A 27827-nucleotide genomic window follows, 5' to 3' on the forward strand; every position below is an offset into this window, starting at 1 on the left:
GACTTTGAATGACTCTAAATGTTTGTTTTTATTTTTATGCCGAAATGAGCTTTACTCTGTTGAAGTGTTCTCAGGTCTGAAACAGAAAATGTACCCATATACTCAGAACATTCCTCTGGGTGCTCTCAGGACCATCTAGAACATCTTTTTTAATTCATTGTCCATGGAGCAGCTTCAGACTTTATACCCGATGACATCACAAGTTGGAGATCGACTCTGGTTACTTGCTTCGAGAGATAATAGCTGGAAGCATTCATTGCATAAAATGCCACCAGATGCCATGGGTGTGTAGTTTCTGGAGGCATTTTACGGTGGCGTTGGATGATTTAGTGGCATCTTGGCTCGGCAAGGCACGCTGAACTGCCAATTTAGTCAAATACTGCGCTCAACCACACCAAAGATGTATGGATTCCAGCTGCTGCAGCAGTGGGCTACTCACACATTGCATTAAATCGAACGCTTGCGGTGACTGGCTGTGAACAAAACTGTACAAATAGTTGTTGTTTTCCAGATTTGGGTACAAAAAGGATTGAATGCAGGTATCGTTTAAGTGGAGAACTTTCAATGCTGCTTGGCAGTGGGTTATTTCAGTCAAGGCCTTTAAGGTATTGAGAACCGATACCCAGCCCCAATTATTGTTATGGTAAAAATGAAAGTGATTCAGCTAAGACTTGGCTATAATTGCTACTGTCCAAGGTCAAAGACTGATGTGCTACTGTCTCTCAAGCACCACCCACAGGCCAGAAAATACGGACTGGCATGCAAATCTCTAAAATCTCTATTAAAAAACAAGTTATTTTCTCGTGTTCTAACCCTCACACAAAAGTTTCGATGTTTGCCCCACTAGTGGTAAGTCTCTGAGAATAGAAAATGTGTGATACAGCCTCACAAGGCTGCTGTGTTCTCAGCTAAAGAAATTATTAGCTAACTGTTAGTCACATGATTTCTCCAACTAATCAATTCCGCAGAAAAAATCTGTCAGCACCTTTCAAAGGCCAAGCTGTATTCGTTAATAACATTGTCACGCCAGACGTGATAATTATTTTCCAGTAATGACGAATGACTAATAGATCATTTTGTGTAAAAAAGCCCACGGAACAGTAGGTCATTAGGGTTTTATTTGACTAAGACTGGGAAGCCCTCTGGCTTCAGGAGATCTGTTCCAACCTGCACATGACGCTGAACTTTTGATCCTCGGAAAACACTGTGTTCAAATGAAAACAGCCACTCTTTTCATGATTAATTGCTACGTGTATGCAGAAGTACACACACACACACACACAGGCTTTCACTTTGTTGTGCTTACTATAGACTGAAGATTTTATCGCAAATATGTACACACACAAAAACACACACACAGTTGAGTACATCTCAGCTTCACACTGGTTTTTGAAGCTCTGCACACGGAGAAATGTTAATGTGGTTTATTTCATCATCAGCTGCGCTTGTGTGCAAGAAAGGACACACTGTATCTTCTTTCATCCAGATTTGTGTTATCTCTGTTATTCTGTCACTCTATATGAGTTTTTTTTCCCCAAGGCATGTCTCTCAAAAAGTTAGGACATAGATCTCAATGTTTAACTCCCTAGAACAAAATCTGTTACTTGTGTTGCCTGGTAATAATAAGTAATATTTCGTCCCTCAAGCAGATGGTTTGTGCTCACCATCTTCATTTCATACATGGAAATTAAAGAGTTGAAAGTGCTCCAGAAGTGCATGGTGTTGCATAACATGACATTTGGTTTTCTTTGTGTTTCCAGACTGAAATGAAGATCAAAGTTCTGGAGTCCAAGCACCAGGAGGAGAAACTGAAGATGCAGCAGAGACACGATGCAGATGTTGAGAAAGTAAGAATCAAAACTGAAAGGTAGTAAATACTCAGCTGTCTCCAGCATTTCACCAGCAGAGCCTAATTTCTGGCTCCAGATGGCAGCATATGAGAAAAGGCATATTGATGTCACTAATTTCAGGATTTCATAATACTAAACTATGTAGCATCAGAGGTTACATCAAAATAAATTTGGCTGTCTGCTGTTGGGAAAAGGCAGAAAGTGGGAAAACAAATTAATAGTTCTTTAATAGTTATTATAACTCTTGGCTATGGAGTTGTAGACCAACGCTGTGTCTCAAATCAGATGAGTTACACTGTGTACACTATGTACTTACTTGCGTAGTGCCCAAATTTTATACAAGGTAGTATTGTCTCAAATCAAACACTGCTGTTGGGCACTTAATGGAAATGATGAACACAAGGTCTTGCAGCTTTTCTTCTTCTGTTTCTTCTGGCAAATTGCAACCAAGCTGAGCATTATCGCCAACATTTAATGAATGATTGTCATGTTACGTTCAAACTAAACTCAGTAGCTCGTGTTTACACTATGGGAAGTCACGTACATAAAGTAGTGAACTTGGAGCTCTCAGGAAATTTCCACTTAGGATGTCGTGAATACCACAAGAGAGTGTTCATGCACAGACTCTTCTCGTGAACATGTGAAATATGACCCCATTTAAACACAGCATCACTCAAAAAAATTATATGCTTGCTGTATCTCCTTGTTTGCTCACTTGACTTCTGTATCTATCTATTTATTGTATTAAAAACTGAATATGCTTACACAGCACGTTTCTATAATTATGAATGTCCTTGGCTGATACTGACTGGTTCTATCACCAGCTGATCTACCGAGTTAATAATAGCTGCCGCACTTTGTGAATATTTACAACTTGGCAAGCATCCCATAGATTGTATAGCTTACACCGCATCACATGTAACGATAATACCACTGTTAGTTTGCATTTGTGTTACCAGTTGTGGTACCAAATTATTACAGAATTAACCCAATATGCAAACTTATGGCTTATATCCAACAGTATATTGGTAGCAAGAAATACACAGATGTATTTGTGCAATGCTTCGGTGTTCACTGCAGTAATCAGCCGACATTTCGCAAGTTTGAAATGTGTTTGTAGTCCCACCCCTTCCGCTACAAAGTCAACATGGTGACCACTGAGGGTGAGAAGTGTCCATGGTTCCACACCTAACTTTTTCACCATAGTGAGTACACCGGGCAGGTATTCATAGTGTAGTGTGAATGACTTATGCACTGAACATAGCAAATATAAGTGCAGACACAGCACTAGTCTTATACTGATTCAATTAGTCTGCCACAGATACTGCATGCAGCACAACCAAGGTCCTGTGGTGTTAGATACAGTAGTCTTGAGTGCATGCCCAGACATTCAGTTGGTTTTAGTTTGACTGTCTTTGCAAACTATTTTCTTCTGAGGTAGGATGCCCACTTCAGGGAAGGGAAGGGCGCCTGACCATGGCTGAATCCCATTCTGGGATGCTTTTCTTTCGCTTTTCTTTAGTTGTGATTGGCATGAAATAATTACCCATTTTCAGTCACAACATCTTCAAGTGTATAAAACCCAAGCTGAAAAAAAATCCACTATTTGACAAAAAAAATTGTTTTCAGAATCCTCATAGTTCCACTTATTCTGAAAAATAACACATGAAAAGAGTTTCAGATGACTTGATAATTTCTCCTGGGGAAACTGGACAGGCAGATCTGTTAACGTGAGAGCTCATGAAAACTGGTTAACCTGCCTTACGATGCCCATCATTGGCTCTTGATTCCATTTGGTGGCTAATGAAAAGGAAAGGAAAGAGCCTCTCCTCTTCTCATCGCCCCACGCCGCAAATAATCAGCTCTTCAAAGCTCTTTGTCAGCTGGTGAAAATAGCGGTAAAGCTGGTTTATTTCACACTCGGTGCCCATCAGTTAGTCGGCAGATCAAGCACCTGGGATCTGTCACGTTCTCGGTATGACTTTCCTTTGCTGCCACAGAAGCTTTTAATAAAAGGGAAAAAACACTCCAATTTTCTCTCCACTTTAAGATGCCCATTGCTTCTTTGTGTTTGACAAGAGACAGGATGATGGCTCGCTCTCTTCTCCCCCTCTCTCTCTCTCTCTCTCTCTCTTTAATTACATACAGATTGCGAGTTATGTCCGATTTAATTTCCTCAGAATTTTACTCAGTATTCCCTCTAATGGCTTCAAAGGGGGGTGATTCATGGGTGCACTCTGACGAGCCTGATGGAAGGTGGGCAAGCTAGGTTTAGTTTTAATTAGTCTTCTCATGAATAATGTAAAAGCTGCTCAAAGGCTACTGGTCATTGTGGAGAGGGTAATGAGAGAACAGGCCTGAGTGGTGTATGCTAATGGTTGTGGATCAGTACTATGTTTAATTCTAAAATATCTAATAACCTCGGGTGAAGAAGCACATCTGTATGTTCTTTTTCTGAACATGCAAATTATCTGAGATTAACAATAGACCTCAGTGTACACCAGAAGACAACAGATGATAATTAATGACTGTATTGTGTTTTGAATGCCATCGGGATTCAATTACATTTGTGTTTTAGTTGTAAAATTTGTGTCTGTTAGTCATGTTCTAACTCCAGATTTTCTCGACGTGTTTTCTTCTCCAGTACACTGCGTTCACTGGTGATACTGGTTAAAGTCACGGACAGCCGGTCTGGATTCCCTCCTGCATTAGGATGTCTTATAAAAGCCTAAAATGGGCACCCTAAAAGCTGTCATTTCCCACCTCCTAGTGCACTCTCCCTGGAGCTCACACCGTGTCACCGCCTTGCTCGGTGGACGCCTAGAAAGACAACAATCTCTATTGGGCTGGTGAAATGGAAAAAATTGGGTATCCCTAAATGTTCGGTGAACTTTGCTCCATCTGCCCCATCCTCCTTTCATCTCCCCCATCCCATTCACACAGACAGGATGACAGGCTTGCCAAATAAGTGCACTTGGATAGAACAAAATGCTAGAGAGATAAAGTCTTATGGGCTTTTGGACGGGTCTTGACGGGAAAATAACCACTCTTACTTTATGCCATTTCAGCCAGAAAATCGGAGCATTATCTGTTGTTGGACTAGTCTGTTTTGTTCTGTCCTGTTAATTAGATATATACCTATACCGTTATCAATTATGCTTCAAAGTGAGCTTAACATTTCAAAGGAGCTGCATGCAACATTCAGAGCTTATCTTATACCCCTTTTCGACAGTCTTGGTCTAGCTTGGCTTGGCTTGGTTTGGGCCATCAGCCCAGCACAGCAGAGATTTGCATTTCATCAGGGCTACCTGCTTGAAGGTGTGTCTTAAACTGATGATGGCTGGTCTTGAGTGAGTGACGTTTAAAAGCAGAGTGCTGATCCATGGCTAAAGTCCCCTGTTATTTTTGCTGCATGTGTTTTTCCACAGCAGGGCAGGTAATAGAGGTTTACCTGTTGGAGGTGAGCTGTTTGCAGAGGTGCAGTAAGAGCCTGTTGTCTGCAGCTCTTCATCAACATCTCACTGTGACTGTTTCTGCTTTCACTTTCCTCCCTGCCATATAATTAGACTTGAGTTTATTGAAGAAAATCTGCTAACAAAGTTCAGCCAAATCAGTAATATCACATTTCATTTACTATAGATTCTTCACAATAAAAGTCTCACATCATTTTGTTATGTAAAAACTTTTATTGTTAAGCACCTAAAGAAGGAAATGTTGAGTTTTCTAACAGCAACTTCACACAACTTGAACATTAAAATAACAGTAAAATAAAGCAGATATGTAAAGTAAGATTCAGTTAGAAGCTGCAAAATATTGAGAGATACAGTAAACACACAAAGACTTTTAAAAACGCCTTTCTGTCTGGTCTCCTTCAGACAGAGGTGAGTGCAGTCTTGCAACACATACGCTTTTTTGGGGGGGTGGTCACTGGGGGTTGGCTGCACTTGGTGAGGCGTCACCTCTACTTGCTTGAGGCCAGGCGGCCCAGCTTTGGGACCTGCTCCTGAGAAGGTCCATCTCTGGTGTGGCTTGGCGTGGCACAGTACATCTAAACTGACGATAGAAATGCAAATCGGTGCAGCATGACTTTACTCCATGCGGCCGAGGGTGGCAATGGAAAGAGTGTATGATTCTGAGTCTGAGTCTGACTGAACCTGTGCCTAGCAGCTAATGGTGCTGCGGCAGCGATAAGCTAGCCGGTGGCCAGTGGGATACACACACAGGGAATCACATACATGCAAGGCTGGACCAACTACCACAACAAAGCACAGAGAAGCTCAGATTACATCACACACACAGGTAGCGTGACTTTATCTTCTGCTCAGGATTCCATTACTTCACTATATCTTTACATAGCAAATAGTGGTTTGCTGCTGTATCAACAGTCTGAATGTCATGTACACCTTCTTTAAGTCGATGTTTTTAATTCATTGTAAGAGTAGAATTCCGTAAGGTGACTGTGGATTCATCACACCGGTAGAGTACATGAAGGCCTGCATTGTACCATCACTTTACAAAAAACTGTTCACACAGAAAACCAGCCTCATGAATGTACCTTTAACCACACCAGGCAGTCGACACACCCTGCGACAAACTGCATAATATGCACACTGTATACATGTGCATGAAGCAGTTGGGCCAAGACAACTTCTTCCCCAACATGAAGAGTGCTAGACTGTCCTTTCATACCGAAGCTCCAGCCCTCCATGGCCTTATTTAACTAATTGCTCACAGATGGCAGCAGCAAGCAGATGCAGTTACCTCATCACACCTCGGCACAGGTGGTTCACTCAGATGGCATTTCACCCAGTTAGCCCGTAGCCTCCTTAGGATAAGATCGGCATGTGGAAAATGAGGTCTTGTCAGGTCATATAGTGAATTATGTATACAAAATGCTCCATGTCCCTTTAAGTCATATTTTAAATCTGCATTTTGTTATCGTCAAATGATCACGATTAACAGTAAAGGGCTGTTTTGTTGCAGCGTTCACAAACATCACTGACGTAAATAATCTTTTAACATCATCAGAAAACAGATTATTTACATTTTGCTGCAGTTGTAGTATTATTGCCTTTTTTAACAGACATGCTACTCAACTTAAATGTGCCCTACTGCATTTTCTTGTAAACAAATAAAGGTTTCTGTTTACATTCAGTATTTTCCACCTAAACACATTGTATATATTATATATATACAAACAAACTTGCTGTCATAACAAGATTTGCAAAGGTTTTTTTCTCTTAAAATTAAAGTTAATCCTGCATTGTTTACATATATGTTTACTTGCTAGCAGACTTCTCCTTCCTCCCCTTGTTGGGGCATCACTGCATTTCCTAGTGTGTTTCGCCTACCTGTAGGTCAGTGTAAAATATGCATCCTTGTGCATGTGCACATGAACCAACAAAGTAGGGACCCATACTTTAAAAATATTGCTCCATAGGTCTTCCAGTGGTCAGAAACTCAACAGGGTAGCTTTAAGTGTGATTGCAGGTTCCAAAGCTGTTTTTGAGTTTTGGTGGTTGTGTTTCCTTCTATTTATATTTGGTTCACAATTGGTACCTTTTTAAATGTAAGTGTGTGTAAGGATCTTGAGCAAAAACTCTAAACTTTGCATGGAAAGTGTCTCTATTGATAGCGCAAGCTTTAATAGCTAGTGGTGAAAGTAAAAAGCTTCAATAAACACACTCGCATTTTGTAAGCAGTGTAAAAAAGCTGAATATTCTCCAGAATGCTTAAGAAACATTTTCTTCCTCTCTCCTTAGATTCTGGACAGGAAGAATGGCGAGATTGAGGAGATGAAGAGCATGTACCGGGCCAAGCAGAAGGAATCGGAGGAGATGATCCGTAAGCTGGAGAGGAAAGGTGAGAGGTCACAGGATTGCAGGGTTAACTGGAAGGATGTTTATACTAGTGTCTCTGAACACTCAGTGTAAAAAGCTTGGAAAGATACAACTCCACAAGAGACTGGTGTAGAGTGATGTTCTCCAGCTGTGCTGCTCAATCTAAAGTTTAATCGCACAGTGTGTGCCTTTTCTCTTTATGCTTAATTTCCTCTTCCATGTTCCTCTCGCGCTCCTCGCCTCTCCGCCCTTATGTCTGTCTCTAAAAGCATTTGATGAAAAAACATATAAACTTGGCAAAGAGAAGCGCTACTGGCCATTTGATAGAAGCAATATTGTTATTGACATTGATTTACAGACAGCGCATCAGTGAGCATGAGTGTCTGTCTGTCTGTGTGTGTGTGTGTATAGATATATATATATATGTGTGAGTGTGTCCATCCATCTGTGCACATACCCTGAGGCAGGGCCCGACTGCTCTTTGTGTGTTTGTGTATGTGCTCTTCCACAGTTCAAAGTGTGCTGCGGGAATCCCAGGTCATCTGCGAGAGCAAAGAGAAGCAGATTGCTGAGCTGAAGAAGATGTCGGATCAGAGCGTCGACTCCCTGAAAAACGAGTGGGAGAAGAAGGTATGAGGGAAAAGTTGAAGGGTTTGGATATTCTGCAGCCCAACCCCCTGTAAGCAGCCCTGAGCCAGAGGAAGACTGTTTGATAGCATGAGACTAGCAGACTTCGCTGGAAGCAGGCAGGCTCTGCTGCACCGTTAGAAAAAAATCTTTATTCTTTCATGCTGTGCTTAAGTTAGTGTGGATTTTTTTTTTCAGTGCTGAAAAATTAATGCTCTCTGCCCTGGGTAAATTGTGTTTTCACTCCTGATAGTTCCAGCTAACCGAGCTGTTGGAGCTCAATAAGATCCTAATGAAATTTCCACTCATCTCTTCAGGGTCACTTAGCGTGTGATTTTTTCTCAGATGAAATAATAATTTGCTAAAAAAAAAAAACTACTTAGCCATTTAAATTATGTTTGTTGCCCTTGAATAAGCAAGACATTACACGCCCAGAGAAACAGATTTTATGAAAGGAGAAATTATAAATGAAACAGTGACAAAAAGAAATACAGTAGTCGTTGAAATTTGCTGAGAAAGTTCTGTAACTGATATGTAGTTATTCTGTGTCCTTCCAGCTGCATGCTGCTGCGACAGAGATGGAGCAGGAGAAGTTTGAATTGCAGAAGAAGCACACTGAGAGCATCCAGGAGCTGCTGGAGGACACCAACCTCAGGCTGGCAAAGATGGAGGCTGAGTATAATGCTCGGTCACAGGCAACTGTGAGTACAGGAACGGACGTTGGTGTGCGTGATTAGAATTTAGATATTGATCAATAGGGTTGGGTACCTTTCACATTTGAACTGATACCTGTGCCGATTACAGTGCCTGAAATTAGCTACCAGTACCCAACGGTATCTTTTTTGTAGATATTTTTGTAAAAAACTTTACGGCACTTCAGCCTCCTCTGTAGACCCAGCATTCTCCCCCAGATGCGCTCTCCGGTACCAGCTTTTGGCACTGATGGATTTAAGGTTAATTGGTACTCAGTGGTACCAACATACTCTAGTTTGGTACCCGACCCTGTTGATAAAGCTGAAGGGAAGTGTTGGGTTTTTTTTCAGCACACTGTGTTATTTACAGCCATCCCATGTATACAAGACAGCTTTGCATGTGGCCGACTACAAATGAGACCCAGTGGTAACAGTTTGAGCAGTTTCTAACTTTACCTCATGTAACATGATTTAACTTGAATTAAAATGCTCATGTTTATTCCATTTGTCTGTAATCGTGACTTTATACCAAAGGGAATAAGCATGAGAGCAGCTTTAGACCGAGCATTTGCTCACTGCTGTTTAGGAGATTCATCTTAAACAGCAGCAGGAGATGCAAGACACTTCATGTGGGCAGATTATTTTCTATACCAAACACCAGACCTGCACTGGAACAAACAGGATTCTGGCTGACAAGATGGGTGGATTTTTGCATAAAACTCTTGCTTAACTCAGAACTCATAAAACTCTTTGCTTAGCTCTAAGTAAAGCATACACATCTGTCATAGCTCTAATTATAAAAACAGTGACCCACGCCACTCCATGGCCCAAATGAAGGGAGACTTCCTGTAACCTCTGGGTGAGAATCACTCTCAAATCTTACCTCTGTCATCTTTATAAAGGTCTTTGATCCAAGTGTGTATTAAATCTTCCGCATGGCAATGGTTATGCATACACACATACACACACACACACACACACACACACCACCCAAAGCTACAGTTTCTTTGATGTCATATGAAAGGACTTTGGTTTTAAGTGGAATCGTGCACATTACATTAATGGGGATCATCAACACCAGAGGCCGGACGCGTTCACTGCCTCATAAATAGCATTGTTATCGGTATCAGCATTCATGTGCTGTCGTACGTATCACACATGCACACACACATTGCTTCTGGCCTTAATCTGTCAGCAGGCCCACATTTAAGAGGCATCAAACACTGGACAGTGCGGGGCCCGTGGTATGGCCCCTCTTTTAATAATTAAGGCCCTAGAGAATGAAAAGAGCCCTCTGTCATTGTAAATTAGCTGCTCTCCTGCTGTGAGTTTGGGCTAACCTACACACACACACACACACACACACACACACAAGCACACATGTGCCTAGTGTCGGGAGTTCAAAGGGGAATTTATCTCTGGTGAGTTATTGGTTGGTTGCAGGGTTGGTGTCTACATACCTAAATCTTTAGAATCAGTGTTGTCTTTTGGTCTTTTATTGTGAAAAGCTCTTGCGCTGTTGCCCTGTTGTTGATAGCTATATGAGTATAACAGCTTCAAGATATCAGCCAGAAGACTTTTGTGCTTGTAGAATATTCAGTCCTCCACAATTTTTAACAAATGGCTTCAGCAGCTTTGAGCATGTAGTTTGTACAGTCAGTGGTACTGTGTATATGACTGTTTGTTTCAGGCCTCTACTACTCCTCTGCTGGCTATGAAGGGGGAGATGTAGCTGCTAATAAAAAGTTCATACTTGGGACACAATGTGAAAAGTTCGCTCAGTTCACATGTAAAGCATGCGAGCCAAGACAAACTCAGATTGATGATTCATGTTCATTCAAATACAGCACACTGGATCTGGTTTAATAACAGTGAAATGAAGAATGTTCATCTGCCCAGTGCTACCTGGTTGGGTTTCTATCCGATACAGATCAAAGATCTCACAAGGGGCTTACAGATATGTCAGATGTTGTTATTTTTGGACGCTATCTATGCACAGGGCAGAGCCGATAGAGTGACTGAGTAGGTGTTTGAAAAGAAAGACAAGCCGGTATCTGCCTAGGTATTGTACCATTCATAGTCCTGACTGTAGTCCATGCAAATCCTTGCATCCAAATGACTGATAATGAAGATATGATTAATACGGCTTTGTGGTTAAAGATGAACTAGCAGAGAGAGAGATATTATACATAAGTAAGTGGGAAAACAAAACAGGGAAACCCTGATTAGGATTCCTTCTCTGTTCATTGTTTAGGAGGTCTTAACAGGGAGCTGAATTAGTCACAGAGGTCTCCTCCTCTCCAAAACAAACAGACCCCGTGATTAAAACTGGTAAAAGCACTGAATAAAGCGATTTCAAGTTAAGTCAGTATTTCTGTGAGGCTGTTTGGAATGGCAAGGGCTCTAACCGAGTTGATGCTGTCGTTTCTTAAGCTCGTTTCTCCGATAACTTAAGATCCAGGGGTCGTATTCACAAAGCCTCCTAGAATTGTGACGTTTTCTTAGAATTTCCCTTTAAAGTTAAGACTAGGTCCTTGTAAAGATAAAAGCTATTCACAGAGCATTTTAGCCCTTTAAAGAGCTCCTAAGGTGAAAAACTGTTAGGAGTAGACTTTTAAGAGGCTTAGGAGTTTCCTAAGCAGAGGTGAAAATTTTGGAAACACAAAGAGGTCGGAGAAACAATCTCTAAACACAAAATGACAGTGAGTAAATGAATGAATCTCATTTGGGATATGCACACATTTCCCACCTAACAAAGTAATGCTGTAACGCCAGAAATAAAATGATCACAATAACAGCAGAGTGATCACACTAACAATGACAACACTTTTACAGTCAGCAGTTCATTTCATGTCAACTGGGTGTCCACACCTTGCAGGCTCACAAACGGGCCTGTCTTTGACAACCAATCACACCTCCTCACTAAGGTAAAAGTTTCTGTCCCTTCCTTGCTCAGAGTTGCTCTGAGAACTTTCCTAAATCACTCCTAAGCTAGGACTCCTTACTAAAGTTTTTTGGCTAAGTTAGGAGCTCTCTGAGAGTGTTCCCAGAATGATTGTGAATACGACCCCAGAAGTCTCTTGCTTGAAACTGGTAAAAAGTCAATTTATGACAGACAGTGTACAGGGGCCACTGACAGGCGATAGCGACCAAATGACACCGACATTTCCTTGATTAAAATGACAGGTTTCTCTGAGTTTGAATATTATTGGAAACATTTGGGATAATGTAAGTACACAACTCAAATAAAGTCAACATCGGTCTTTTCGTTTTTAGACACTTTAATGCATAGAAGTAACGTATGTCTTTATTATTAAAAATGAATATCCAGCTTTCCGCCCCAGTATTCAACATGCATACCTTGATTGAGTCAACTCAAGTTTTAAAGTGGCATCAGCTTTAAAAAACCATATCTGTGCATTCCCAATAATAGCTATAGTAAAACTGGAGTAAACAAACTTGCAGGAGGATTTGTTTGACACCTGTCCCACAAGTCCACAGTCTACTCTGTCTCCCTTTCTTATGTCTTCTGTCAGACTCTCTCCTCCACTTGCTGCTCTTCCTCTCACACTGCAGTTTGAAACACAACATGCATGCGTACACATGGCCTGACAAGCCTCAGGAGATGATGGATGCAGGCTGTCTTCCAGTTACTGGCCCCAGTTCTGATACAAAAACTGTAAAAGGTCATCCATCACTCTGTATGACTTTTTCTGGTTACAAATTACATGTTTTTTTCCATCTTCAAAGACTTTATCACTTCTGAATCTCTGAAGGGGAGCTGAGCTCATAACGTAGTGTATGTAGTCTGCTCTTCACACCTAGTAATTCTCCTTCTAAAACACCTAATTAGGGGACATAATTTGCTCCCTGTGAGTGTGTCCAGGTGTGCCCAGTCCAGCCTCAGCGCTCTGGCAGGAGATGAGAAGAAGCACCTCTCCATACTAAGTGTCAGCACGCGTCCCAGCACAACACAGGCCCCTTGTTCCTTTTCTTAGCGCCCTACGCTGCTAACACAAAGACAAAAAAAAATCTCTCTTACCAGCCTCGCTGGGCGCTGCTCTCGTACTTTTTTTTTCAAACACACCGCTCCCTCCTCTCCCGTCATTCAACCTCCTGTCATCGCCAGCCTCTGTCATCGTCTAGATTGACTAGCACGCTCCATCTTTAATCAGGGCCCCGTCATCGCCTTTATCAGCCTGCCCACACTGCATTCCATGCTGTCATGAGCACACACACTCACACAAAGACACACGTGCATATGCTGGGGGACAGTATGCAGAGAGGGGACATTTCTTTTCATCAAATCGGTGCCGGAAGAAGCTGTCTGCATCAGCTGCGCTTTGATCGTTGACTTTATTGAAAATCTGAATCCTGATTGAGCTTTTGACATTTGCCAGTAAAAGAAGACAATGGTTGGTTTACAGTGAAGTGATATGAGGCTTAACATTTGTGATTTGTTAGTTTACTCAGATCTCTGCAACAGAAGTTAAACAGTGGAGTTTTCTTGTACATTAAAAGTGACTGAAATTATTGAAGCTCGCTGTGTTTTCATGCTTGTTTGAAGTGGTTTTTGCCTTTGTCAAAAAAAGAGTTGATGTCAATATTTGGGAAATGGAAACACCTTTGCTGAGTAAGTTGTGACGCAGAGAATATTGCGAGTGATTGCGATAGAGAGTGAGGAGTGTCATGAGGACAATCAAGGTGATGAATGGTATATGGAACAGTCTAGTCTTCCGACCAGTCAAAGCGCTTGTTACACTATGAGTCACATTCACACACCTATTCACACACTGCTGGCCGAGACTACTGTACAAGATGCCACCTGCTACTCTGCTTTAACACACTCACACACCGATGGAACAGCCATTGGGATCAGTTTGGGGTTCAGTACCTTGCCCTCGGACATGGATTTTGACACGCAGACTAGAGGAGCTGGGGATTGAACCGCTGATCCTTTGATCAGTGGACGACCCACGACAGCCGTCCCAAACTTAACTTAATTAAGCATCCGATAGGCATCCTTATGAAACCTTCAAATTTACTTTATTGAAAGACTTAGTGGAAAAGAAGTATCAGAGTATTTTTACATCAACATTCCTGTCTTTTCTCCTGCTGTGAAACGGTTTCAAAGGTTTGAAGACACATCCTGCACTCAGTGGCGTTCCCAGAAGTTCAAACAATGAAATAAGACTTTGAACAGTTAGCTGGCCACAGCGTTCAGATCAACCACACCACCACAACATTTGTGGGTTGTAGAAATGATGTGTAACGCTAAAAGGCAGCTTATTTTTTTGGCCAGTAAAAAAACATGCTTGGCAGTTGGACGTTTTTTCATCTACCAGTCCCCTTGGCCAGTGAGTCAAAAAATTAATTTTGGATACCATTGTGTGCACACTTTCAAAGTGAAAAACGGAGCATGAGATACGGACAAAACGGTGGCCATGCTGATCACAATGTTGCTCCACAGCATCACATGTGGTCAGAAACTGAAACAGAAACCACAGTGTACCTTTTAAGCATCGACACTTAATCCTGTTATAGCTGGACCTTATTATATGACATTTAACATTTTTAAATAAGAGGGCCAAGTTTCCAAATGGGAAAATTACCTTGTGTTGCCTGTGTTGCTATGAGATTCTCCAAATGTCAGAATTCAGGCAAAAAGGTGAAACAGCAGCTCAGAGTTACAGCTTTAGAAACTTTTTCAAAGGCACAACAGTTGACTTCAATACCTGCTGCAGTCGAGCTTTTGTAGACTGGATGAAATATTTTCACTTGATAAGATCTTTCCCTGTGAAGCGCTGAAAGGGATTCTGCTGGTTTGACCTTTAGTACAGTTTGTGTAGAGAAGATGTTTTTGTTTTTGATGACTCACAGATCTTTGGAGAATACCAGGCTGAAACCGTCTATTTTAAGTCCAACCTTAGCTTTAAACCTCATCATTGGTGCAAAATATAACAGAAGCAGTGAGTTTCTATGATTTTTAAATCTTTTACTTCAAATATTTTACCATTTTCTTTAAATAAATATGTCAAAGAATCAAGAATAAGGTCAGAGACCACATTCTTACATATTAGCATCCTGACTTCTGTCTGACCTTACTACAAGAGCATGCAGTCTTCTGACCCATGACATTTTCTCAGGCTTGTTTCCTCAGTAGTTCAAGCTGTTTGGTTTCATTTCTGTGCATGTTTGTGCCTCAGGAGCAGACAGTGCGTGAGCTGGAGCTGCGGGTGAAACAGCAGTCGGGAGAGGTGGAGAAGGGCAACGCGCTGCGTCAGAGGGTGACACAGGAGAAGGCCCGGTTGGAGATCCACGTTGCATCCATCAGCGCCGAACTGCAGGAGGCCAACAGACGGTCTGTGACATAGGGAGTGAGAGAGGAGAAATACTGAGTGGTGAAAAAAAGGATAGGTTGTGGAAATGTACTCTTTATCATAAAATACCTGCTTGAGGTCATATTAGACAATATGTTACTACCAAATAGGCAAGGAATTCTTTAAATGTGCCAAGACAAAAATAGCAACAGGGAGGTGAGGTGACACATGTAGTTATTTGATTGGCGATGTCGAAACAGGAACAGGTCAGTGTATGTGGTAACCACCCTGTTATGCTCTTTAACTGTCCACAGAAATAGGATTCTGCAGCAGGAGAAGGAGCAGCAGAGTGAGCAGCATGAGCAGACTGCGCAGAGGCTCGAAGCCAAACATGAGACTGACATGAGCCACTTACATCAGGAACACGCTCTGTCTGCTGCTAAGGTCCACATTACCAGAACACCTCCACATGGCTCCCTCTGCCAGCCTGCAGAATTTACAGTTAATTGATGCAAAATACAAAATTGTGCCAAATTTAACTTTTTTCCTCCTCTCTGTTTCTCTCTTCCAGGCCTCTGAGGTGATAGAGGAGTTGGAGAAAACTGTGGCTTTACTCAAACAGCAGCTCCTGGACAGTGAACATCGAAGACACCAACAAGTCAGGGTAGGATTTGGGCGGTGGCAAGGGTGTAAACATACATGGCATGCATCTGTTCCATTTGTCACTACAGCAATAAAAGCTCTGACAATGTTGAAAGGTTGAGTTTGGTATTTCTCAACCTGGACCCTATTTTCCTATGTTTTTTTAAGTGACTAATGGGAACAACTGTGACTTAGGTCTGGTATTGAGCGAGAGCGCTGCAGCTGGCAACTGGGAAACAGGCTGCAATGTAATAATAATAATAATAATAATAATACATTTTATTTATAATGCCCTTTTCATCAAAAGAACTCAAAGTGCTACAATTTAAAAACAAAGAAAGATTAAAAAAATAAAGGAATGGAAGAGAATAAAAACAAGATGAGCAGTTATTTAAAAGGATTTAAACAAAAACATCTAAGGGGGACCAAAAGCTTTGCTAAAAAGAAATGTCTGAAGACCTTTTTGAAAACAGTCAGTGGATTGTGGTGCCCTCAAGGTGTCAGGGAGGGCATTCCACAGACATGGGGCAGCAGCACAGAAGGCTCTATCTCCCATGGTCCTTAGTCTGGTTCTGGGTATTTGGAGGAGGTTTGAGTGAGTGGAGCGGAGGGAGCGTGTTGTGTTTTGTGGGTTGAGAAGTTCTTTGAGGTAGGGGGGCAGGTATGTCCATGGATACATTGGTGTGTGAGGAGGGAAACCTTGTACTCAATCCTGATGGAGACGGGAAGCCAGTGGAGTGAGTAGAGAATGGGGGTGATGTGCTCATGTTTCCGCACTCTCATCAGATCCTAGCTGCAGAGTTTTGAATGTATTGAAGCCTCTGCAGGCTCTTGCTAGGAATCCCAATGAGAAGTGCATTACAGTAATCCAGTCTGGAGGAGATAAAGGCATGAACCAGCTTTTCGGCATCTGAGAAGGAGAGAATGGGGAGGAGTTTGGCAATGTTACGGAGGTGGTAGAAGGAGGTCTTGCAGAGGTGGTTGATATGGGATTCGAAGGTGTGCTGGGGGTCCTTTTTTACACCAAGATTTGTGACTGTTGATGAGAGGGGGATGTTGGAACCAGAAAAGGTGATGCTAGTTATGGATGATGATTTGGTCTGGTGAGGGGCGCCAACCAGGATGGCTTCAGTTTTGGAGCTGTTGAGTTGGAGGAAGTTGTGTTCCAACCATACCTTATCTCCTCCAAACAGGTGGTGAGTTTTGACGGGGATGACTGTGATGATGAGGGTGGGGTTGCATCTGTGGCATTTATATAGAGCCGTGTGTCATCGGCATAGCGGTGGAATGAAATTCCATGGCGGCTGGGAGGTGAGGTAACCACTTGGGGCATATTCACACTGTCAGTTTATGTCCGCTAAAAGTGTTTGTTTTGCCACTGACATGCTCAGATTATGATGTTAAGGGTCTGACAACTTATGTAAAGGATCCCTGCAGACAGACCTTTTTATTAAAGAGTGACATCCAATTGTTTAACCATAAAAAATATTCTGAAATAGCTGTTGCCAAACCCACCAGACTTCATTTAAATAAACACTAATTTTATGATCATAAATACAGTTCATTCAAAGTTGAAAGAAGCAAAATAAAACTCATGAAAACCGTCTTGGTTCGTCTTTTCACTCTTCCACAATGACTAGCTCTGGTTTGGTAGAAATAAACCCTGAATGCACCCAGTTAGATGTGAAAATATGCTGCTCTCTACACACTTAAATTACTGGGGGGGGGGGGGGGGTTAAATGCAGTTTGGTAAGTGCAATTATGGAGCTGTTTTTGGTTGAACAAAAAGGATCTTACTCTTTAACAAAAAGGTCTGTCTTTGTAGGAATCCTCTCCATAATGTTGTTGGATACGTATGACAACAGTCTGAGCCTGTCAGTGACAAAATCAAGCACTTTTCATGGACGTGAATTGACTTTCCGAACATGTTGCGAGTGGTTATGTTGCAGCCTGTTTTGCTACTGCTGCCGAAACACTTTCAGAAACTGTGGTTCCCATTAGAAACTTACACACAAAAACATGACCCTTAAAGGTTAGAACGGGCTCGTCTTTGTGTGAGTGTCACAGTATCACCTCTGCCGCATAGTATCATTTCAACTCTGCTTCCTTTCAGGATCAAGAGATGAAGTTTCACCAGGAGAAAGATGAAGTGCAGATCAACTGTGAGAAAAAGGTAGTGTGTACTTCAAGTAAGCCGATCCGCTGAGCTCCATAGCTTCTGTCGTTGCATTGAAACAGCCCTGGACAAAGTTATTACGGTCAAGTGGAGATCAAAGCGGGGAGTCACATGTTCCTTTTTGGTTCCCCTTACTTTTAGATTTTATGTCCAGTCTCGTAAAATCAGAGCCGTGATTAACAGGTAGATGAAGGACCGGGCAGAGAAGAAAGAAGAGGATGGTAAATGTATAATTTAGCATAAGAAAAGAAAGCGAAAAAAGTTGAGAATGGGAGTCATAAGCAAATCCGAATAATCTTGTCGAGTCACTCTGCAGAAGACGACATTCAAAGGGGACATTTTTTCCTCTGAAGTGTGCACTGTCAGTGTACGCGGGCCTACGCTTAATTGCCTTTACTTTTGAGAGACCCTCTTCAAAGCAATGGAGCAGCTGTAAACCATAGAGTGAAGAGACCATTGTTAACGATCTAAGCTGGACCAGACCGGTCTGGGCCAGACTTCTTAGGTGAAAGTCAGTTTTTAAAGACCTGCTGCACCTGGGTCATCTTCAAAGTGCCACAGTTATAATGTGTATGCTCATGGCAGGCTGGCATACCCAGAGACGGGCCCCTCTGGCTGATGCACCTGCAAGAACTTAGCAGGCCTGTGTGCACTTCATTCAGGGTCAGGGAGAATTTAAATTAAGCTTCTCAGAAAGAAAGTCAGTAGTTTGGTTTTCATGTTTTTTTTCTCAAACACTGTCTGTTTTTCATTCTGTCCTTGTGTTAAGCCTGTATCTTTTTCCACCTTATTCTTTCTGGACGGTGACAGGAGATGTAAACAATGAAGGAAAAAAAGAGGAGGCTGTCGTTCATTTTCCTTTTTCTTTCTCCTGGAAAGATTCTTCTTTCCACTCATCAGGAGTGGTAAATGAGACACGTGAAGGAGGCCAGAGTACAGTATCTGGACATAACAAGGCCCCATATGGCTGCCACAGATCCACAGTGAGAGGCCCTCTGTGCAGGCAGATAGGCTCAGATGGTACTTTTTGATGGGGTGATAGAGAGAAGAGACGAGACCAGATGCACAAGGTCACAGGCAGGAGAGTTTTGTTGAGTGATGTTTGATGGTGCCTGCTTTTGCACTCACTTACACTTCTCTCTCTGTCTCTCTCTTTCCCCTTAGGTTTTGGCAATCCACAGTGAAGCAGAGAAAGAGAGAACAGAGGCTAAGAGGAAGATAGCCAAACTAGAGGATGCACTCAGGTACAGTAAGAAAAGCCAAACCAAAAATGATGTTTTTGTAGTAATAATCACAGTTTTTGAAATCGAACAAACAACCCCCCTAATAGTCGACCAAACATTAGTTGACCGGAATGATCATTAGTCAGCAAGATTTCATTGGTCACTTAGTCGCAGGAAAAAAAAAAAAGTGAAACTCTAGCTGCGCCTTCTCAAAATAAATCAAAACCTATATGACTGGACCATGTGGGAACTTAATTTGAAAGGACAGACACAGGAAGAGGCCACGCCCAGCACTCAGACAGGAGTTATGTTAAAAACCAATCACAGCCGACAGATATCTTTCTTTTCTGTAAATATTCACTCTGAGAAATATGTAAAAGCTGATCATTTTAGTGCAGAGCTTTACATCTGTCCCACAAAGAAGATCAGCTCTGCACTCAGGATTTCAGATAAATAGGGTATAGGATGCTTGTTAAGGTTGCTTAGCAACCTTAGATGCAACCTGCTGCCATGCTCTTGAGAGCTGACACAAAAAAGGCACAAGGGTAGCTTGTTTTCCAGGTGGTTAAAGACGCTGCATGTGTACGGCCCCTAATTTCCAGGGCTGGTACCTGCGATTATTCCACAGGCTAGTTAATAGCATGTCGGGCATGAAATCCAAAGTGTGGGATCATCTTGAGAAGGTGAAGGACGAACCCAAGGTGATATGTAAACTCATCTTCATTGGTCGACTACAAACATGACATATCATCTGAAACATGGAAGTAACTACATGCCCATTAGCAACTTAGCACAATCATTACTGCTTTGCCGACAGCATCATTAACAGGCGACTCGCTCAGTGTGTGACGTGCACTTGTAGATAAAATATAGGCCTATATTAATGAAGGTTCATTAGTACGGTTTTGTATTTCTCTGTAATGTAGCACTGTGTTAACAGTGTTACTGTTACTAGTCTTTCTCACACCCTCAACTCAAACCATTATGTTGCCCCGCCCAAAATATATCATTGAATAATTAAATTAATATTGTAGACACGCGGGCAACTCATCATAGCACTGTCCTCATTAATCTCAGATGAGGGGGAATCGAGTGGTGGAGACTTTGAAGGAAGCTCTGTAATATTAGGGATACTTGAAGATATTTGTGGTCTGTTCTTCTTGCAGTCCAACATGGAGAAACTTTCTGCGCTTAAATTTATTTCATGCATGTTCAAGTGTTTCACCAAACTTGTCGCATTGCCAGTCATGGCAACAATGTCCTTTAATGCATATATTTCATTGCACGCATGATAAGATGAAACCACACTGTTCATCTCTTGTTAGACATTTTTTTTTACACCTATGCAGCGCACACTGTAGTCAAGCCTCTCACAATACAACAACATACACACATCTGAGCCACGTCTCTGGCTGCAACGTGGTGTTTTCCCTGCATGCCTCTATGACATTTAACATTCGACAGCCAATTACCCGCAATATTAGATCTTGGTATAAGCATGCTGCATGCTTATTGGCTGACACTGATGATTTACTTGTTATTATCAAAATGTGGCACCAAATGACGGCATTTTAAAATACTTGATAGTATCAAAGCAGTTCAATTGCTGCCTTCAAGTATCGAAGTTCCGCACCCAGCCCTAGTTATGTTACACAATAATCTCATTAGCGAGCTGTAAAATCTGTGTATTAGTGTGTCTGTGTGTGTGGTCCTCTTTCTTCCCTCTGGGCCAAGTGTTTGACATAATTGTCTCAGGCACACCATCAGCACGTCAGCCAGTGTGTGTGTGTATCTGTGTGTGCAGATGTGTACCGTTGACATAGTTTGCGAACTGAATTCTACGTAAATAATGAAATTGAATACAGTCGGGGAGAATTTCAAGCAAGATGTGTGTATGCATGTGTAACGGCAATACGGCACAAACCCGATCATAATCTAAAAATATCACCAAAACACAAACACAGGTATAGCGCCCGGGGTTATTTGACAGGTTTATGGACATGCTGCTTTATTACTGTTTGTACTGAAATTGCCCCCTTTGGTCATGAAATTTCCAACACTCATGATGCTAGTGGAGCATTTATTTTACAATTATTAGTATCGCACATTTGAGCCTTGACTCTGTGGCTTCAAACATTATTAGAGAGTTGTTTATGTCTACTGACTCAAGTCTTTGATCATAAGAACAGTGTGTATGAATTCTGATTTAGGTGGAGTTTGGCTTTAACAAGCAAACCCTTGCACACTCTCTTTGATCTTTTTTTATAACTGTGAGTAGGACCGGTAGAGTTGAGAGCCTTGTAACTATGGTGAGAATTCATACAGATCAGAGCTTCACATGTGATAAGCAGCACTTGTGTTGTCTTGAAGAAAAATAGCAAACCCTAATCCTACTGTATGAATCAAATAAAATCAAATATACTGATAAGCATATTAGGAAGATACAGTGTTATTGAATATGTATCACAAGATAAAGAAAACACAAGTCAAATAGTATAGATTCAGTATTTAATAAGATAGAAAAACACTGTGACTAGCTGTAGGAATATTAAAAATAAATCAAGCAATCTTTTGTATGTGTCACGTGGAAGGGATCACTCTAATTGATGAATAATTACCATTCAACTCTTCAGTTCCCCCCAGGCCTCAGATAAAACAAGAATGAATATTGGAGTTTTATCAGATGTTCAAAAACAGGACTCCAACTAAATTTTAATATTGCTGTGTGTCTCCTAGATGTGTACAGGCAAATGGTTGCAAGCACACTCATTATAACAACTTTACAAGGTAAAAAAAGGAGTAAGCTGTTTCTGAAAAAGGAAAAAAAAAAGTCTGAATTTGAAAATACACCCTCCTACCGCAGCTCTCCCATCTCTGTCCTAAGCCTTTCCCACTGGATGACTAGAAGTGTATGAACAAATCAGAATTAGAAGAATTAGCCAGCTACCGCACCCCTCCACTATAGACTACTTTTGCCTTGAGGAGGACGGGCAGCACCTCTGGAGAGAGAGCAGCTGCAGCAATTCGAATTCAGCTAGTGCAAACCCTAGCACCAGGAATCACAGCAGGCTGGTGGCCAGAGGAAGGGCTGGGTCTAACCTGTGTAATGGCAGCAACAGAAAGTTTGCTGTCCTGGCAGGGAGTCAGGTCCCGAGCACCTGGGTTTGCGCTGGCTAAATTTGAGTTGCTACAGTGGCCGACTGAAGGTGCATCTGCGGAGCTGTTGCCTGCTCTCCTCACAGTGAAGTAGTCTATAGCGGCATGTAGCTCTAGCTAGCTACATACAGATGAAGTTGAATAAATGATGATGATAAACTTTATTTAAATAGCACCTTTCAAAACACAGTTATAAAGTCCTATACAATAAAACTAATCATATTTAAAACACAGGGAGAATAAAACAAATAACATGTCATAAAATGTCATCTATTAAAAGCTAAAATCAAGATGATAAATGGGAAATAACATCAGTAAGATAGCAATAAAATAGACAGACTGCTCGGATAAAGTCTGGATATGCTTTCCGATAGAAGCACGTTTTTAGGAGAGACTTAAACGAAGCCAGTGACTCAGACAGCCTTATATCCTCGGGCAGGTCATTCCAGAGCCCTTTGGTCTTCAGCCTGGACTCTGGGACAAGCAGAAGACCTCTGCCCGAGGATCTCAAACTAGGCAGAGGTTCATAAGGGACTAACAGGTCTAAAATGTGGTCTGGAGCCAGGCTTAAAAGTAATCAATAAGATTTAAAGTCAATCCTAAAACAAACATGGAGCCAATGTAAAGAGGCTAAAACTGGTGTGATGTGGTCGTGCTGGTTAAAAGCCTTGCGGCTGAAGTCGTTGCAGAGTTTTTTGATTAAGACAGGAATAAAGGCTGTTGCAACTATCAAGATGCGAAGAGATAAAAGCTTGTACAACAGTTTCTGTATCTCTAAAAGATAAAATAGATGTCTTGTCTGAGGTCATAAAAACATGTTTGGCAAGCTTAGTGACATGCTGTTTTAAAGATAAAGTACTATCAAACATGACACCAGGATTTCTTGCAACAGACTTTATGTGTTGTGACAGGTAACCAGTAGATGGCAGTATTCGTTTCGTGATATGCGTGAATTAACCGCAGCTGTGGGCTTTTGGCTCCAGTTAGCAAAGGGCTAAACCATAAGCAACATTTTCTATCTGTCTCTGAAAACATTGACATGTGTTTTGTTTATTTTCAGTCCCTCCTTTAGACTCTTTTTGATAAGTTTGTCAACCTTTTTTGGGGGTTGCTTTGCGGTGTAGGCACTTTTGGCTAATGCCAGAATAGTAACCTTCTTTGTATGATATCTGCACACACATCTGCATCCAACAGCCAATAGGAACAGCCTCTTTCTGAAATTACCTGTCATTGGCAAAGGCTCCCATCATTGGCTAGATTTTCCAAAGAGGAGGTGCAAAAGTCTAGTGTTCTTCCAGATTGTTTGAAATACAATATGCTTAAAGGTTATTATGAGTAAGCCATTCTGGTGAGCCAGCATGCAAAATACCAGGGCCCTGAAAGTGGCTCACCTAATCACCTTATTAATGGTATTAATTAGACCTGCTTCTCCCACTAAAACATGCCAAAATGTCTACCGTGAAAATGTTATGCTACCAGAGACTCTTTAAGCCTCTATTGGAATATTGCAGAAACATTATACAGGGATTTAAATTATTAGGAAGTGATTGAGTTAAAGTAGTGCTTCAGATAATAATAATGCTGCGTAATATAATTGTTTGATCATTATTCACATTAACTGCCCAAAAAGTGGGGGCCTACTTTCCCTGTCACTCTTTGCCTCCCCCTCAACTTCCTACTCTTCACCCTTCAGCTCCATCACTCCCTCCCCTCCAGCACTACATAAGCGCACTCTGCTGACAGCCCAGACTCCAACCAGTCAGTCAGCCAGTCAGTACATTCCACTGGGCACTTAATCCCATACAGGACCACATTACTTGGTCGCAAGCAGATTACAGTTTCCCTGGCGAAACTAGAATGCGTTCTGCACAATTAAACACAACGCGCATTCAACAGCCTCAGCTCCAGCTCCAGCCATACACAGCCAAGGCCAGTCACAGTGCCATCACCCCCCTTGAGAGCCTTTCAACTGTTTGTCACAATATAATAGCAACCCAGAGGCAGTGGATTAAAAAGAATGGGTTGAGCGCGGCTGTATTTGCTTTTTTTTTCTTGGGTCCTAATCAATAGCCCGAGGCACTTTGTGTCTTAGCCAAACACTTTTTTAAGTGGCCTCTAAACACAAGGATAAATCATTTTTCGTGAATAAGAAATTGTATTAAGCTGTAGGACATGGTTATTATTACTGCTCCTTTGTGTTGCTGTCATTGTGAAACAACATGCAAACACATTTTTTTGCAGTTTTGCGGCGTTTAGTATTCAGCGTAAAGATCGCAAAGGGACATTGATGGTTGTGCCTGCTTATTGTTTGCGCTTGTCATTGTCAGCCCGGCAACAGAGGACAAGCTTAAACACAGCAGACAGATCCATTTGTGCATAAATTATCCTTGTTGTTAGTATCAGTAACGAGCCAGTCATTCCCTCGTTTAGTGTTAAACACTGAGAAACGGCAAGTGGCCCATCGGGCTCTTAGCTAATTAAGTACTCAGGCTCCACACACACACACACACACACACACACACACACACAATAAGCAGTCTGATGTCTACCTGCCTGCTGTCGTGGTAACACTGACGGCCTTTAAAGGCGATCCAGGAGAACTTCAAAGTCAAAGCAAGACCGCACGCAGGGGTATGTGTGTCTGTATGGGTGCGTGTGCGTGTGTGTGTGTGTGTGTGTGTGTGAAGATGGGAGGATGGATGATGAAATTAAACAAGTAGAACTGCTCAACATGCTCTCCATGTGCCAGATACTGTGTGGTATGTGCGCTGTGTTATGATGTGTATATTAAGTGTTTGTTGATCCATACAACCTGCCGTTATATCATATATCAACACGGAGCAGTTATATTATATTTTATCTCTTCAACAGCTGGTGATGAATGTGTTGGCAGTTCCGACTATCGTTTGTATGTAGCATATATAGCTGTTATCCACACCCCTTTCTTTCCATTGTTTACACCCACTCTTTCTTTTCAGCATAAAAAGAAAAATCACCCTGTCCTGCCATGCAAATAAGCATTGCTGCGTCAATTTGAGTTCCAGGTCGGTGTTACTATAGCAACAACAACAGAAAAGCACTACAAAGCTGTGCAGAGAACAAGTTTCTCTCCTCTTCTTTCATCCCAACGTGCCTCAGATCATTACAGGGCATTAGCATAGAGATGGAGAGATGCACCACAGAGGGGGGAGAAAAAAAAGAGGGAGAGGGAGCTCATCTGGGGAACAGCTTGCCTGCTTTTGCAACAGTGACCTCCAAATCACAATTTAAAAACATCAGAAAATCACCTGAATGTTTAAAGTAGAAAAGAACAGCTGGTTTATTTCTAGATTACGATATTTCTCTCTCCATGAAGAGGCTGTCTGTTTTGTTTTTTTCCACGCTCTCCTTCATACCATTCCATTCCTCCTTCCTGCCACTTGGCACCCAACTGGCTTTATCAAAACCATGTGCCTGCTAAGGTGTGGTGCAGGGTTGTAGCAGCTCTGACTGCATCTCAGCAGCAACTTCTGCTCGTTTTGATCAGTTTACAGTTCGGAGTGGCAGAGGCAGCATCTGCTTTAGGCAGCTGGAGGGACAGCGTGCTTGCCTTTATGAGAGGCAACACACTGACTGTCCAAACACACACGCTGTCATGGATGAGCTGTCTCATGGTGTGTTGAACTTACACTAACTCTTTCCTTCAGTCATAATCCTGCTCACCCATAATTCTTGCTTTTCTGCTGTTTTTTTGTGCACACATGTATCACCACAAAGCTGCTGTTTGATTCTGTAATCAGCTCTTGAGACATGAAAACAGTTCCTTTGGTTGGGTACAAGTAGGAATGTTAATCGGTTAACCGCCAAAGATATTTTTGACCAGTTACATGTCAGTCTATAGGTTAATTTAGCCGCTCTTCGGTTTACAGCGCTAAACACCAACTGGGTCTGGTGGGAGCTAGCTAGTGGTGCCACTCATTCTGTGATTACCTCTAGTAACATCGTCCTGAGCCAACAGCGTTGTCCTTGAAACATCCGGCTCACCCCAGGTTGCTTTGTTGAGTAAGCAGCTTAATTTTGAGCTGCAAACCCCCTTTAGTATTACTCTTAGCTCTGTTAGCGCCGTCAGCAGTGTCAGCACAGCTAGAGCTAACATAGTTAACAATCTTAAAGTGGTGTTGAGGCTGAAAATTAAGTTCCTTACTCATTGAGGCAACCTGGAGTGAGACCTGTTGGTGGCCACCATGTTTCCACAGCAATGTTGTCCCGCCACCAGAACCAGTGGTGGGTAGCGGTGCAGCTAGCTAGATCCCACCCGACTCACGTGGTGCACAGTGCAGAGTGGCCAAGGCTAACCAGTGGACATTGTTTCATCATGTTAACACGGCTAGCTGGCAGTTTGTCAACAGGACACTTACATCACACCCGTCTAAATTTCACCACCTCTAAATGGATAGTGCTTTGAAATGCATCGCTAAAGCTCACTGAATCAATGGATTGCTTGCAACTGGTGAGTTACTGGTTTATGTGTATCAGGCTATCAAAAGCAAAATTAGCCAAAACTGACATCCCAAGATACTGGGAACGGGCATTTTAAGTAATTTCCATTTTTGATTGTTTGCAAAAAAAAATAACATAAGAATAGAGTCGGGAATGGACATCCAAGTGACAATGAGGGTAGGAGTTAGGGTTAGCCTTCCTCTCTGCGCAGCTCAAGACTGTAGAGATTAGCCATGATACACAAGTTTAACATTGCATAACTTGCATTCTTATGTCTTGTTGTTCTGCCTGTAACATTAGATCGAGTGATATCTTACTGAAAATATGGAACATTATCTGCACAGCTACCATTTTTGCTCCTGAACATGGATCCATGCAGATATTCATATGTAGCAGTTAATTACTGCGTCTTGTCCCCCCCAAAAATTAGACGTTTAATAAAGCTCGGGCGGTATCTACAGTATATGATATACAATAGTATTAGTGTATGCAGCTACTTCCAAGCCTACTTTTAATGTAGAACATGGTCAATTCTACACATTGAGCAAATACTGACGCCCACATCGAGGACTCGAGTGCCCATGCTCATCCCTATTGGGTACTAATTAAGTGTGTGTGCAAGTCTGTCTGGTCTGTGTGTCATTGTTTCTCTCTTTGTGTTTGTGCATGCATCCCCACATGCTTGCGTAAGACAGAGCCCCCTCTGCTCTTAAAGATGTAGGATGCATCCAGTGTGTTCTTTCATGTTATTTTATGCCTGTGTGTGTGTGTGTGTGTGTGTGTGTGTGTGTGTGTGTGTGTGTGTGTGTGTGTGCGCATGCA

The 27827-nt window shown here is 42.0% G+C and overlaps 1 protein-coding gene across 4 annotated transcripts in view; it reads left to right on the forward strand.

The window, feature by feature from the left end:
* cep112 (centrosomal protein 112) overlaps nt 1–27827 on the forward strand; it is a 136930-nt gene that overhangs the window by 24072 nt on the left and 85031 nt on the right. For all 4 annotated transcript variants that reach the window (XM_033644786.2, XM_033644789.2, XM_033644787.2 and 1 more), the window contains 9 exons: nt 1761–1847; nt 7613–7712; nt 8202–8320; nt 8875–9018; nt 15216–15370; nt 15644–15773; nt 15901–15993; nt 18085–18144; nt 19312–19391. In XM_033644786.2, coding sequence (XP_033500677.2) covers nt 1761–1847; nt 7613–7712; nt 8202–8320; nt 8875–9018; nt 15216–15370; nt 15644–15773; nt 15901–15993; nt 18085–18144; nt 19312–19391 — 968 coding nt within the window. The remainder of the gene's footprint in view (nt 1–1760; nt 1848–7612; nt 7713–8201; nt 8321–8874; nt 9019–15215; nt 15371–15643; nt 15774–15900; nt 15994–18084; nt 18145–19311; nt 19392–27827) is intronic.

The sequence above is a fragment of the Epinephelus lanceolatus genome, chromosome 18 (assembly GCF_041903045.1).
Source record: "Epinephelus lanceolatus isolate andai-2023 chromosome 18, ASM4190304v1, whole genome shotgun sequence".
Taxonomy (NCBI): Eukaryota; Metazoa; Chordata; class Actinopteri; order Perciformes; family Serranidae; genus Epinephelus; species Epinephelus lanceolatus.